General features: G+C 39.0%; 1 protein-coding gene across 1 annotated transcript in view; it reads right to left on the bottom strand.

Moving 5' to 3' along the window:
- KL (klotho) overlaps window positions 1-15577 on the bottom strand; it is a 49114-nt gene that overhangs the window by 13403 nt on the left and 20134 nt on the right. The window contains 1 exon segment of the mRNA XM_025894974.2: window positions 2403-2913. Coding sequence (XP_025750759.2) covers window positions 2403-2913 — 511 coding nt within the window.

Raw genomic sequence — 15577 nt, 5'->3', positions numbered from 1 at the left:
TATTTGTTGCACCACAGACACAGCTGGGAAGTGAATATGACCCCAGAGTAAATGGTGAGATACCTACATATGTGAGAAGACATCTCCAACCAATTAGCAACTCTAATTAAAATTCAACTACTTTATATTACAGCTCTATTTACTCTAATCAACCTTAAATGGTGTCTGGAAGAAAAGAAAAATCAAAAATAGTAAAAGGATTTAAGGCTGTGAATCCCAAATAGAGATCCTTTCCCAGAACAAAATCAAACAAACAAGAAAAAACCAAAAACAACAACAACAACAACAACAACAAAAACAAACAAACAAAAAACCCCTACCAGAAACATGTACAGAGCTTGTCTACCACATGTAGTATCAGAACAGACACCTACATAAGCAGTTCAGCTGAAATCAGGAGCACACTTCTTGAGCAAATCTCTCTCATCGTGCTTTGGTTTACATTACAGAGTGGTCTCAGGATGCAAGATCTGGGTTCCTTTTAGGTGAAATTAATGCAGAAATGGACTTCAGGAGTATACACAGTGTGGACACCTGGCCCTCAACACCAACTGTTTTTACTGTACAGGCTTGCTCCAACTGGGCTGCATTTACTTGTTAATGTAGACGCAGAAATAAGAAGTTTGTCTGAATCAGTGCATGCACACAATAAGGCAAAGATACCATCCAGATCTAGCAAGCAGCAAAGCCACCTTTATTCAGCCCTGTGTCTAAATTAATTATCCTTTCTTCTCAGTGCTATATCTCCAAAGTCATTTCACTGTCCCTTGACTGCTGGAATGAATCTCATGGCAAATAGTTCAAGAACACATACTGCAGTGCTTTATTGCTTATTTCTCTCTTCAGAGAGAAAACATGTGCCTTTGTCTTAGTTCTTTAATGAGGTACAACATGCACAATGTGTTTTGTGGATCTTTCTCAACTAAATTCCCCCAGGTATTGCATAGAGAACTTTGGTATTTACATTGCATTTTGCAGATTCTAACAGCAGAAGATTGGGGTGCAATAATTTTCATTTTAATGACAACAAAGTCCCTTCTATAGATCCAATCTGTCTCTGCTTTCTTTTTTTTTTTCTATAAAAGGTTTAGTCAAGTGCTAGTATTCTTAAGTTAATATGACAAGTTTGTCATACTGTTGTTGCTGTTATTACTATTTATTGAGTGACACATTAAAAGGAAAGACACTTTGTAAATTGAGATTGCTTCCAGCCAGCTGTGCTTAAAAGCCTGATCCATGTATGTATTTCCAGCAATTTGAAAACTAAGCAGAAATAGGGGCAATTGAAATATGACTCCTTCATGAAGATGAGCTCTTCATCTGACTTCATGCAAACTAGTGATACTGTACTTGCAACATAGTTACTGTTTTGCTTCCATTCTTCTGGAAAAGTACTGACTCAGGTACTTTTTCACCTTTTAATTTATTTGTAATAATTAGGTTTGTGGGATAGCAGATGAAACCAACTGGGGAGTCCTCCACATCTGCATGAGTGTGAGAATAAAATAAAAGCTACTTTTACTCATCCACTGTATGAAAATGGTAATGTAACACAATGGCTATCTCATCTGAACTAATAGCTACAATAATGCTCTTTTTAAAACAAGAACAGTAAACTGTAGATGAGTAAATCAGTTATTAAATTGTAAATTAATAAATGAAAATACAATGAAAGTGGAAATGGGCATCCCAACAGCTTATTGGTGACTACTAGGATTGAAAAAATCTGTTTTCCATAAGGAAATGGGAAGTTAGAAAATAACCCTCATATAAGGTGGTGTATTTCTCTTCCTGTTTGGAAAAAATAAAAGGCTAACAAATTAAGTTATTTAGATTATATAACCTCAACCATTCTGTTTTCTTTAAACTGACGTAAATTCAGATTACTGTGACTGATGCCCACAGCTGCACCAATGTAAAATTTGTGTCAGGGCAAGGTGCAGAATGAAAAGGTTCCAATTTTTCATTTTTAAATTAATTATTTCATTCTTTGGTTTTTTTTTTTCCCCATAGGAATTCCTATTGCATAGAGTTTACCTCCTCACATATTTATTCTCATGTTTTGTACCTATGCATTCAGATAAGGAAAACAATTATTAATAAATAACAAAGTAAACTCTCCTAAGTCCACTGAGAATACAGTTCAGACATTTTGCACTTCCTCCCACCAAAGACAGTAGAATTTTTCCTGCTGACTTCAAAGACAGCAGCATCAAGCTCACCAAATGCTATCTTCAAGAAAAGAACAAACCCAGGAAAGGGATTTGAAGTCTCATTTCAAAAGTACCAAGATGAATGCTGAAGACTAAAATCAGTTTTCAGACTGGTGCTTTAACACATCTCTGTAGGCTATACTGCCTCATGATTTTTTCAAGCACATATTAATACAAACTCAGGCCTACCTTTTAAAGTTTCCATAATGAACTTTTTAAGATAGTAAATATATTTGGCATCATCTCTCTTGGTAGTACCAGAAACAAACCAGCTGTTCTCCACAATGAATATTTGGGGCTTGTTATATTCACTGTTTATCCAGTAAAGGAGTTGCCTCAGGCTGATTGATTCCAACTGCTGGAATTTCATGTGTGAGTCCAAAAGCTGGAAACTCAGGGTAGCTCCGAAAGAAAGAGCAAAAAAGTCTGCTGTTCCCTTGATATACTTCTTCTCAACTTCACTGAATTCAGGCAATAGAGATGAGAGGTTGCTCTTCATACTCTCTGGATAGTCACCATCTATAAATATGGGCTTAGCAAACCAGCCAAGCACAAAATCAAGGGATTTTTGACATTCTTTTATGTTTTTTTCAGTCATACGTTGAGGTTTTATCCAGTGTGAGCCAAGGGCAATGGACACTTTTCCTCTTTGAGTTGGACGAAAATGGTCATTGTAGAGATGCCAGACTTTAGCATGAGCCTGTTGAAAAGAAAGACTGTAATTAAAGGACCCAAAAATCCATTTTAAATAACACAATTAGTCTAAGTACGGACAGCCAGTGTCACGTTGTAATCAAATAAACACGGCACTTAAGGGCTCAGTCTTATTCTTTCATCAGTAATTTACAACACCTAAATTAACTTTTCTTAAATACCACATATCAACTAGAAATTGCTAGTTGGTTGAGGAAAGATGGATCTCAGTTTTCCAAGAGATAATATTCCAGGTAGTGAACACACTTTTAGCTAGGCACCTTAATTAACTTTTATTATTGAATTCAGACATACTTCTAGTACTTATGAAAATGAAAACGCATTTAACCAAACATATTTCAAAGTATGTTTTCATTATAGGAATATCACTTTATCTGTAGATTCACAGATATATAAAGAAGGAAAGTCTATTCTTAAGAACTGCCTAGATCTCTGAAACAATACAAAACAAAAAAACACCTTTGAACTTATTCTCTTTCAATCAGAACACACAGTATAGGAATATATAACTACCAATCTGGATTTTTAAAAGTCTGGTGAAAAGCAATTTGCCACAGGTCCTGAAAAATTATTCCAATAATTCAATTTAATTTATTAATATTTACTATTTACTCCTAGCATCTGATTTTAAGCATTTCTCTTGGTATAATTTTATCTTTTACTGTGAGGGTGTATTTTCTACCAAATTTCTTTCCTGTGATCTTACTTAGTCGGTTGAAACAGTCTCTTGATGTTCCCTTTTAAAGCTAAGCAGACTAAGTTCCTGAAGCCTTGCATTACCTTCAGGCATTACCTTCAAGCTCTTTAACCATTCTCATCGCTCTTCTCTGATTCTCTTCCAATTTGTCATCATCAGTTTTTAACTGCAGAAGCAGAACTGGACATAAAATGCCAGTAGTAGTCTTGCCAGCAGTAAAACCAGAGACAATCTAATACACTATTTCTGCTTATATGGCCGTAGAATTACACTGTGAGCATATGCTCATCTTAACTACCATATCTCCAGACCTATTCCTCACCTAAAACATATCTTTTCTTTGAACCTATCTTATCAAAGAATTTTGACTGCTCCATGAATCAATATCCCATCTCTTGCCATTTACACATTCATAGAAATGGTCGTTTTTTTCTAGGTCATTGGTAAAAATGTAAAAATATGAGATTTGACAACACAAAACTGGCCAATACCCCAGAGTTCTGTGCAGTCCTCCAGAAGGACCTCAGAGATGGGCAGAGAGGAACTGTCTGAAGTTCAACAAAGGCAAATGCAGAGTTCTGCACCTGGGGAGGGACAACCCCTGCACCAGTATGGGCTGGGAGCTGACCTGCTGGAAAGCAGCTCTGTGGAGAAGGACCTGGAGGTCCTGGTGGACAACAAGCTGTTCATGAGCCAGCAGTGTTTTCTTGTGGTCAAGAAAGCCAACGGAATCCAGGAGTGCATTAGGAAGAGCATTGCCAGCAGGTCAAGGGAAGAGATCCTGCCCCTCTACTCAGCCCTACTGAGGCCACATCTGGAGTGCTGTGTCCAGTTCTGGACCTCTCAGTATAGGAGAGACATGGAGCTCCTGGAGCAAGTTCAGCAGAAGGTAGCAAATGATTAAGGGGCTGGAGCACCTCTTTTAAGGAAAGGCCTGTTCAGCCTCAAGAGGAGATGACTGAGAGGGCACATCATCAACGTCTATAAGTATCTGGAGGGAGGGTGTCAAGAGGATGGACCAGGCTCTTCTTAGTGGTGCCAAGCAATATGACAAGAGGCAACGGGCAGAAAATGATGCAGAGGAAGTTCCACCTGAACATGAGGAAGAACTTCGTTACTGTGCAGGGGACCGTGCACTGGAACAGAGCCCAGAGAGGTTGTGGAGTCTCCCTCCTAGGAGATATTCAAGAACTATCTGGACACAATCCTGTGCCATGTGCTCTAGGATAACCCTGCTTGAGCAGGGAGGTTGGACCAGATAAACCACTGTAATCCCTTCCATCCTTACCCATTCTGTGATCCCGTGAGTCTGAGATCTACTCATTAGAATAAAGCCTACCTAATAACTATTCCCAATTTACAGCTGCATTTTGAGATTCATCAGTTAGTATTTGTTCATATGTGCTGTGATGACATGAACCTCCATTCTTACCGTACAGTCATAGATCCAATGAATATATATGACAGATAATTAATCAAATTTTCACTTGCATTTTTAGCTCTCCCTGGAATATAAACTATACACAAAGACTTATAATTTTACTCCATGCAATTTGCATGTTGGCAAATTTTATAATTAATTTATTGTTAGTTGCTGTTCAGTTTGTTTTTCACATACTCTTACCATTTATGCTTTGAACTATAATCCCCTCCAGTTGCCAGCATTACTAGGAAAATAGTTTTTGACATAGTCATTGTTAATTATCCAGGAAAACAGCAAATTCTATCATTTTACTGTTCTTTCAGAATTTTAATGATCACAGCTGGGAGAAAAACAATTGGAAGTAAAGGACAAGTAAAGGTAAGATCAATAATCAAGGCTCAGTTCAGTAGCCCCCAAACAGAAATCTGCTGCCTTTGAGTATACAAAACACCTGTGCAGATCTGACACCAGCTCTACAGGAGACTAGATCCATACCCTTTTAGACTGGTCGCCAAAACCCAAAAAGAATCTTGGAAACTGATTCAGATACACTCACATAGGTGTGTACTGCGATTCACAATCTCTCAGTCGCTCTCATTTATAATACATCAATAGCTGCAATAAACATGATGCAGCACAACCATCTGTCTGTATTAATACAACAGATTTTGATGCTAGCGAGAAATTACAGTAATGACTTCGAAGTCTCATGTCAAAAATAAGAGCTGACCTAAGTACAGACTTCATTTTACTCCACAGCAAAGCTCCATTACACTGATGAAAGAACAAAAGACATTACACATCATGACCAACACCCAACACTTTAAATATGATTTTTAAAATGCCACTGGGAACAAATTTATCACCACTTGCAACTCAAATTTGCACTCCCAAATTTTCCCTCATAAAGGAGCCATATATTCTTCCTCTGTTGGATGTGACTCATGTCCAGATTTCCTGTCTCAAATGCTAAGATACCAGCACGCACACTCTCAAACACACAGTTTCATCTCTGTCATCTGCACTTGCTGCCCATCCATAAAACATCTCAAGGACTGTGGAGGACTTGCCCCGTAACTCTTGGCCCTCCCTGTTTCCTATCAGTGGAGAGAGATCTTCCAGAATTTATGTAGCTCTGGATCTACCACGAAGAAAGGAGGAAGGGAATCCTGCTGGTTATCCCTCTATATGCACAGGGAGGGGCTATTTACTCCCTCATTGCAATGAACAAAGATGAAGTGTAGCAATGTGAGATCATCTCACTCAACTTTACTTTCTAAGCAAGTCACCTAGTCTGTCTCTACAGAAAATGAGACAACTTTTGTCTAAGACATGCAGGTGAGTCACTCTTTGGGTGTCCCTCTCTCTCTACTGATAACAGACAAAACTTGTTATTCAGTTTAAACAAGACATGTTCTATAAGTAGATGAAAGCAGACAAGAAGAAGCCCACTTAAACATCTGCCCTCTAGAGTGTGCATGAAGTGGAATTGTATTATTTCCATTAAAAAAATGCTAAACCTAGAAAACAGTGACCTGAATAGCCTGGCAAGTCTCACAGAGCACTACTTATACTGAGTTAATGGATTCCCAAGTACAATCTACTCAGCACAGCAGTCACAGTGTCACACCCAGCAGGACCACTACCTAGGTCCCAATAACTCTATGGATTAGTGGCAGGATTTCATGTACCTGAATGTGAGTGGCAGATATGACTCAGGACCCAATGTGAGACCTTGGTCTTCCGGAGCAGCAACTGGAGGCCAGGGTAGCTCAAGCGACACTGTACCTCGCCTGGGACAATTGAAACCTTCTAGATATCTATTACCTAAAACTGGAGTTATGTGCAGACAAAATAAGTAGGAAACAACCCACCATCAGTTCCTTTATATTTATCTGAAATCTTACTTCCAGATCACAGTGACTTATTTTTAGCTCACGTCCAACTAGGATTAAGGTCATGGCAATCCACACTTCAGTACTTCTACTGACATACAGCATGGTGACTCCATGTCCCTGTTTTTGCAAGATCCTGACGGGTACTTTGCTCCTTGTTAGCTCAGACAGGTGTGCAGTGCTCATAAATCACCTGGCTTGGTTGAAAAACCTTACTAAAAAAGGCTGCTGACAAACTGTCTCTAGGAAGGGTTGTGTAGTCACCTGTGTGTTATGAGCAGAACAGCTAAAACTTGTGTGCTGGTCTCCAGGCTGTTGAATTTGGGTAGTCTTGTTGTTATTACTTGGATTCAGAGAGCAGCACATACTGTTAGACACCAAACACTTGACTGACATCTTTCCGGGGGGTAATACCTAGATTCTTGAGCTTATTGAGCCTTGAGCTAAACTGGCATTGGGAAGCTGTGGATTAGGATGGGTGCTCTCTGTGCAGAGAGAACAGGAACAGACAATCAGGAATAGACCATCAGGAAAGCTTTTAAACAGCATCCACTTTATTCCTAAAGTGCTTTCATCCCTAAGAAAATCATTAAGTTCTATATCACCATGCAACTGAAAGACATAGTTTGTCCTTAGCTAAGCCCATTTCTATGTTTGTACTTCACTCATGTTTCAGGCTGTTTTCAAGTGGATATGTTCTTCTGCTGCTGACTTTCCCACCCATATACCCATTTGGACCACACTCTATCTATGTTCAACTATGAAACTCTGACATTGGTCGTATTTGATCAGCCTTAAAGAGATCTCTGTATGAATCAAAGTCAGCAATGCCAAAACCAAGCCTTGATGAAGTGTCAAACACATTTCCAAAGCAGAAAAAAAACCCCTGCAACATCATAGTGTGGACTAGTCCTACCTTCTTCCTGTAGTGATAGCAGAAGTAATTCAACACAAGCAAACAAGCTTCACAATCTGACAAAGTCCTACTCTCTTGCAGGACAGTTCTACATAGTCCAAGAATCATTAGGTGAAGTCAATTTAGTGATACATAGACATTTGTTTACCTGACTACTCCTCTGAATTCCTGCTCATGATCATTAAGACCTTCCCGAGCCTGGTACAGATATGGATCATTCTGCAAGTTCTCAGTACTTATATTTATCATGACGCACAACCTTCACAAGTGCAAATCAAGAATTATAATTGGGAACATCACGATTTCATAATTTGTGTTCATTCCTCCAGAAAAAGTTGCCTCAATTTTAAGTTGTGTCTTCTGAACCAGTAATAATACCATTCATTTCACACATAAACTGCACAAAAACACTGCTCTCCACACTCAGATGAATTATCCTGTATTAACTCTCTATTTGCATGTTAATGAAATTGAATAGAAAAGTGTTACTGTAACTTGCACTGCTGAGGTGACATCTCAAATCCTGTGTTCAGTTTTGGGCCCCTCACTACAAGAAGGACACTGAGGTGCTGAAGCATGTCTAGAGAAAGACAATGGAGTTGGGGAAGGGTCTGGAGTACAAGTCCTATGAGGAGCAGCTGAGGGAGCTGGGGCTGTTTAGCCTGGAGAAGAGGAGGCTCAGGGGTGACCTCATCACTCTCTACAACTACCTGAAAGGAGGCTGGAGCAAGGTGGAGGCCAGTCTCTTCTTCCAGGTAACAAGTGACAGGACAAGAGGAAACGGCCTCAAGTTGCACTAGGAGAGTTTAGATTGGATATTCGGAAATCTTTCTTCACTGAAGGAGTTGTCGAGCACTGGATCAGGTTGCCCAGAGAGGTGGTGGAGTTACCATCCCTGTAGGTATTTTTAAAAGACACGTAGATATGGGACTGAGGGACATGCTACAGTGGTGAACTTGTCAGTGCTGGGTTAATGATTGGACTTGATGATTTTTTCCAAGTTAAATGATTCTATAATTCTATGATTTAGCAATGCAAAGAGAAGAGATAGTTGGAAAAGGTGTACAAAGGTTTTTTGATTACTATGAACTGGGCTGATGTACCTCCAAGAAAACATCATTATTCAGTTCTACATCAAAAGCCCTTCTGAAACTGATATAATTATTTGAGTGACATGGGAAAGTCTAGTGTGGGATTAGTCACAATGTGCTTTGTACCAGGAAGGGGAAAATATAATGTGTTTTTTCCCCAATATCATCAAAAGTAAGTATTTTAACCAAAAACTACAACAAAGGATGTCACATTTCATATAAGTTTCACTGTTAGATCATAAATCAAGTAGGTTTTACCCACACAGTCTTTGGGCAAACATTCTCTTTCACAATCAAATTATATTCCTAATACTGAGTAACAGATATTTGCTTAAGGTTTTTCCTGTATTTCAAAACTAGTAAGATAAGATCTTCATATATAAAGCATAGGACTTTTCTAGATGTTAGTTATGTAGTAACTTAATTTTTCCCCAATAATTCCTTCCCAAATAAGTATTTTCTAGTTTTCTTTTTGAAGTCTGTTAGCCAACATTACCACAGATGATAAATTCAATTATTTTTGACCAATCTCATCAACCTGGGAACAGAATTTGTCTTGTAAATGGTACACAGAATGCCAAGTGAACATTTTTCAATCTACAACCACACAATGTAAAATTTGCTAGAATTACAGTTCTAAGTATTGACCACACACTTGAACTACCACTGTTTTGTTTCAGTTCCTTTCTCAATACAATTTAGTCACTGTTTTTCACACTGTGGTGGTCATTGTAAATGCTCTGATGCCTCATGAACATGAATGGATTTATTCCTGCCACACATAAGGCAAAAAGCAATATCACTCCTATTTTAAGAATTGGGAACAGAGATGTTACAACATTCATAGAAGAAGAAAAATTAAACCAGATACCTTAAGTTGTGGAGCAATGTTTTAACTCCAGAACAGTGTCTCTGTTTGGTGTGGTACTCCACATAAAAAGCACCAAAGATGGCATTAAGTCCTTGTCTGAAGGTGCAGTGGCTAGATAAAACACCAATTTTTCCCATCACAGGCAAAATACAGGAGCTTTGCTAGCATGAGAATGAAAGGGAGAAGGTAGCCTGAAAGCATGAAGCTAAGCCACAGCATCAAGATGCATTGCAGGTATTCCAAAAATATTAGCAGAAGGGAAAAATAAAAAACAAACCTAAAAGATAAGAAAGCAGGTAAGAGTTATTTTTACACTTTGCTACTGGATTTTATAGCAGATGAAAGACTGGGAAGGCTTGTACTTTCACATACCATATGCATAGCCATAAGTGAACATTATCACAGATAGATATGCAGCAGAGAGACACAAAGTGACCACAATGGGGTGGAAGGAAACAAAAACCCCCTTGACCTCATTGTGTCAGGTGACTGCTGTAGTAAACCTTTCCTTTGAAGTACAGAAAGCCGAGATGTTATGGCACAGGCCCTGAGTTAAGCCTCTCTCAGGCTTACCCTGCCTTTGAAAGGCCACTCGCTGGGCTAGTGCCCTGTGGCGTGGCAGCCAGAGAGAAGGCAGTTGTACTGCCCAATGCACTCTGCGCATCTCACTGTCACCATCAGAAGCTGTGCAAACACAGGTGTACACCTTTGGCAGGGATTCACCTCGCCTCATTTTTGTCATCACCTGCATCTGAGCACTTCTCACGCAGAGGAGGGGGAATGCCTCCAGGTCACAATTCACTCAAGCCATTTTTAATGCCCAGGTGAGAGCAAGACGAAAAGTGCCTGTTCCCCTCCACTCACCACACGCAGAGGCTGGCACGACCACTGGAGTCAATATCCTGTCCAAATAAACTAAAGCACCAAGAGATGAGTGAGCTGGGAAAGCAGTTTGAAGTCTCCTGAGGTGCAAAGAGTCTCTGAAATATAAAGGTCATCTGGAAAAGAATTAAACAGCATTTGGCTTTGAGAAGCAATGGGAGACAAGATAAAAATAGCTTTATTTCTGACAACAAGTGCTTCTGAGACACTTGATGTGTTTAATCATTTTCCGTTACCTCTGACAGAAAAGATTAATTACGGAACTGCACAAAAATAGTTCAAGGAATGTTGTGACCCATGTGAATATTAAGATATGAGAGATTCTTAAACAGAGTACAAAAAGAAGATAAAAGTACAGAGCAGTACCCTTGAGTGATTTAAAGCTTAGAGACAATCTTGCAGTACTGAAGTGAACTAAAATAGTCCCTGATAACAGACTCAGAACCTGGGACACAGTGCTCAGGCAGTACTTAGGAGAAGACCAAGACACAATCATTGCCATCAAAATTGTTTTGGGTGTGCTAGAGCTAAATAAACATACAAAAGCTCCAGTACTCACACTGACCTGCAAAGTGATCTACCAGAGCATGAAACTCATGCTCTGGTTTGATAGGCCAGACTCCAATCACAATGACATATTCAAATACACAAAACATAGATACAAGGGAAAAATACATGAAGAACGTAGTTGTAATCCACAAAAGCAATCGGACAGAACTGCACAAGCAGTAGTAAACAGCACAAACCAAGACAGTAACACCACTTTGCAAGAGCTGATAATTGTCAGACAATGTGCTTAACAAGAAGGATGAAAGAAGCACCACAACTTTGAAGGAACTCCTAGTGGGAAGAATGGTAACTAGTGGGAAGTTGTGGCAACTGAATACATCATATACCAGAAAAGCAGATGGAACTTCAATGGATTTTAAGCCACATTCTGGTTGGAAAAAAAGTACAATACTAGAATTAGCAGTGAGCAAAAAAGTTAATCATAAAACTCATATAAAACTGATACATCAAAACCAAATGCAGAATACATAAAACTGATAAAGCAATGCCCAGTCAGAGCACTGAAAGTAAATGGATGCTAAAAACTGAAATACACAATATTTGTAATAGTACTGCGAAGGAGAAGTCTTCCACTATGACTCCAAATCTTTGGTTTCATGAAGTTCTGTACAGACTGGATGGAGAGGGCAAAACACAGCTGAGGAAGAAGTACAGGACTGCCTGCAGGAAGCTCTCAACTACAGAACACGTGTTCAGAAGCCAAAAGCCCCAGGATTCACGACTCTCCCCTGCACTAAGGCAGAAGCCAAATGAGGAGACTGTTGCCTCCAAAGCAAAAGCCAGAAGGATAACCAAAGTAACATATGTAACCTTCAGTGACATCAGTCTTAAAAAGAAGGAACTACTTTTGGTTAATTGCAGAATCAAAATAACTACATAAATATATAAAAGGCAAATATTTCAAATACCTTTAAGGGTAAAAATTCTGGAAGAGGTACCTAATGTCAAGCATTTTTCTGTGTTTGATGTATCACCTGTTTTTCTGGTAGATGCAAATAAGGAAATCAAACACTCATCTGTGTATATTCACTCCCTCAACATACTGCTTGGAAATGCTCTTTCTACACACTGTGGAACTATGTTTGCTAACCCAAACATAGTGGGGTTATAGGTGTTTCACAGGAGAAACAATGTAATTCTGGTGGTTTAGTAGAAGCACATGAAGAAAGTCTCAGTGGTCGGCAGAAGATAAACAAACAAGAAAGGGCAATGAAACAAAATAGTGTGTTAGAAAGAACAATTTTCTTAGCAAGAGAGAGAGGTAAACACAAATAAGACTAAATTCCATTATCAATATGTGTACCCAACAGACAAGGAAGTGACAAAAAGATTTCAACTTGCTGGGCCTAATAGAACTAGCCAAACCAACAACCCAGCTTGAAAAGATCATGAAGACAACCGACAATTTGAGGGGAAAACTATACAATATAGAACCCAGGTTACTCATTACTACTATCCCCACATTTAAAGCACCCAGAATAGAAGCCTGATGCTCTGGTGTTAATAATTAACCCCGAATCTTATTCTGGGCACACCAGTAGATTAAAAACGAATTGATCCAACTGCTCCTGGAGATGTACTGGAATATTGTGTGCAACTTAATACTGAGAGTCTCCTAGGAGAAAGACAGAAAGAAATCCCTGTCATACCATACTACAAGAATATCAAATGATACTGGATTTGGCAAATCCATGTTTGTAGAATTGCGAAAGGCTGACAGACTGGCAGTCAGAAATTATTCCTGAGGTACATGAATGTGCTGCCCTAAAAGCTTCAGAATTTCACCCGGAAATAAATGGGAAGAGGCTTTTCCCCAACTAAAGTCTCAAAAGAAATTAGACTGCAGGAGTATTCATGGCAAAGTGTTTATGAGTCCTGACCATCAGGCACAGAAGCAGTAAAAATATTCCCAAACCTCACAAATAAGCTTATTGGAGTAACAACTAATTTCATGAAGATCAGGGATTTCTGATGCTCCAATCTGGCCTATCATAAAAGTAGACAGCAGGATTTACTGGGTAATGGTTGGGGTTTGAGCAATTAATTCTGTTATACCATAAACCACACCTGTCGTAGCAAAAAATGCCAGAGTCTAGTAGAACAGATTTAGGCTTTGCTGTCTTTGTGATTTTGTTATCAGGGCAAGGCTGGGGAGAATTTCCCCCTACATTTCCAGGGCAGCAATACCGCTTTACATGCAGCTACTGCCCAAGGATTTCACTGTGCTCTAGCTTTATGCAATATTCATATCATCCAAACATTGAAAAATTTATCAGAGGCTGATCAAATACATGTAATTTCATGAACAGATGATGTATTAGCCTACTGTCAGACTCAAACACCACTGAAAGAATGAATTAAACAAACATAAGCCATAACTTTGGTAGCACAATTCTAAGTGAATTGATGAACAGGTCAAGTGGTACATGAAAGAGAAATTAATAAGAAGCTCCTTGCTCTACAATTCACATAAGCTCAGACCTCTTCTGAGTTTTATTCTTCCCCTGGATTCTACATCTATGTTTGCACATATGATTAGGCCTTTAACCAAGTTGTTAAAGAAGGTGCAGCAATGGGAATGGGGATCAGGATAAAACCTGACCTCATCAGCATTCAAAAAGGCTGGCATAGGTAGCCACATAGGGGATGCTGTTCTAGCATGGTCACTTCATTTGCACCTCATTACCCCTCCAGAAGCAGTAGAGGTTATGTTATCATAAACCAAAGGAAGTCAGTCAGTTACTGTACAAAAAGGAGCATGTGGGGCTCCTGGGAGACTTAACACAGTGACTCAGAAATTCCAAAGTGGGCAAAAGGTGTGATTACCAAGCTCAGTATATTTAAGAGTATCAATAGTGTGGGCTCAGTAGAAGAATGAACTACAAGAATAGGTGGTCTCCAGAGCATATCATGGGAATCTCATCCAATTTGTTCACAAGAGAAGTCACGGCAAAGAGGTTAGAACACAAAAAAGGTAGCTTCCTCTGGGAGAAGACATTAAGGAACTGCTACAGAATTATTTAATGTGTACTACAGTAAATGTTTCTATAATTTAAACTAGACCCTCTCTTTTTTTAGCACCCAAAGATGTCAGTTCCATGGTTGCAAATATAAAATGACAAGTCCTTTATCAATCTCACAACAAAAAAGTAACTGCTGCAGTGCCCAGCTAAATCACTACAAGGTAGTGACAATCAGAGGTATGAGAACGGCATGGTAGTGGTGGTTTGACTACTCACCAAATGGGTTCAGAAGGTATTTCTGGATGAATGTGCTGGTCGATAGCTTTTCCCACTGTGAGTTCCTCTGTGAGAAAAAAACAGCCAATGGACAGCAACACTAAAGGACCTGGAGGAAGTCTCCACCAGTGGAGTGTAACAATAAGTAATAAAGAGGCATTTGGTTCTATGTAGTTGCCATAGGAATTATAAATTTAGTCAACATATATACAACCAATATATTAGAAGCTGTTGCAGATCACAGACCACAGCAGCCCCAAATGAATGAGGATCAAACAAATCTAATGACAGCCATGAGGTTAGCAACATTGTTTAATGATTCCAAAAACTTCAGGCTCTCAGTCAACCACATCTAACAAGACTTTGGTGTTTGTGCATGTGGTAAAGCTGAGCACCACTAAGCAAGGTCAAAACAAAATGACTGGATCAGAACTCTGTGCTATAACATAGGCAAACACAATCCAGAATGAAAAGGACTTCCTTGAGGTAATTGCTACAGGATTCTTTTTTAAAACAAACATTTGGATTGTTCATGCCCAAATCTAGTTCAGATACTCACAAGATAGTCTGAGTCTACTCTGCTGTAAGCTTGGTTTTCAAGTTTAACCATTCTGAGTTTAGAACTGTGCATCAATGACAAGAGGCTACGGAATAAGATGGAAAGTTCAAGCCAACCCTCTAGATGGATGCAAAAAGCAGTTCATCCTGATAAGCAAAGTAAACGTGAAGGTACCAGTTTTCAATCTTTGGACAACTCTTTAGATTAAAATTTGACCAGATATGAATATGGAATTCTTCCTTCTTTTTCTAATCAGTCTGCAACTGTTTATGTCAGATCCAGCTGTGTTTGCATGCATACCCAATATAAAGCAATCACTACAAACTATCTGAAAAGTTCTTGCTCATGCACATGTAATAGAACTGACTGAAGCGTGGGATTTCGCTTATACATCTTTAAAAGGATTGCTCAAGTTTCAAAAATCACTGAGACTGTAAAGTAAATTGACTTTAATCTAGTAACTTTTGGAGTAGCTTTTGTGTGATAGTTGCAGATAATAAAGCATTC

Source organism: Manacus vitellinus, unplaced genomic scaffold, assembly GCF_001715985.3.
Source record: "Manacus vitellinus isolate BGI_N305 unplaced genomic scaffold, ASM171598v3 scaffold_2_pilon, whole genome shotgun sequence".
Classification (NCBI taxonomy): domain Eukaryota; kingdom Metazoa; phylum Chordata; class Aves; order Passeriformes; family Pipridae; genus Manacus; species Manacus vitellinus.
Note: the sequence above shows the minus strand (reverse complement) of the source record. Positions and strands in the feature narration are given on the sequence as shown.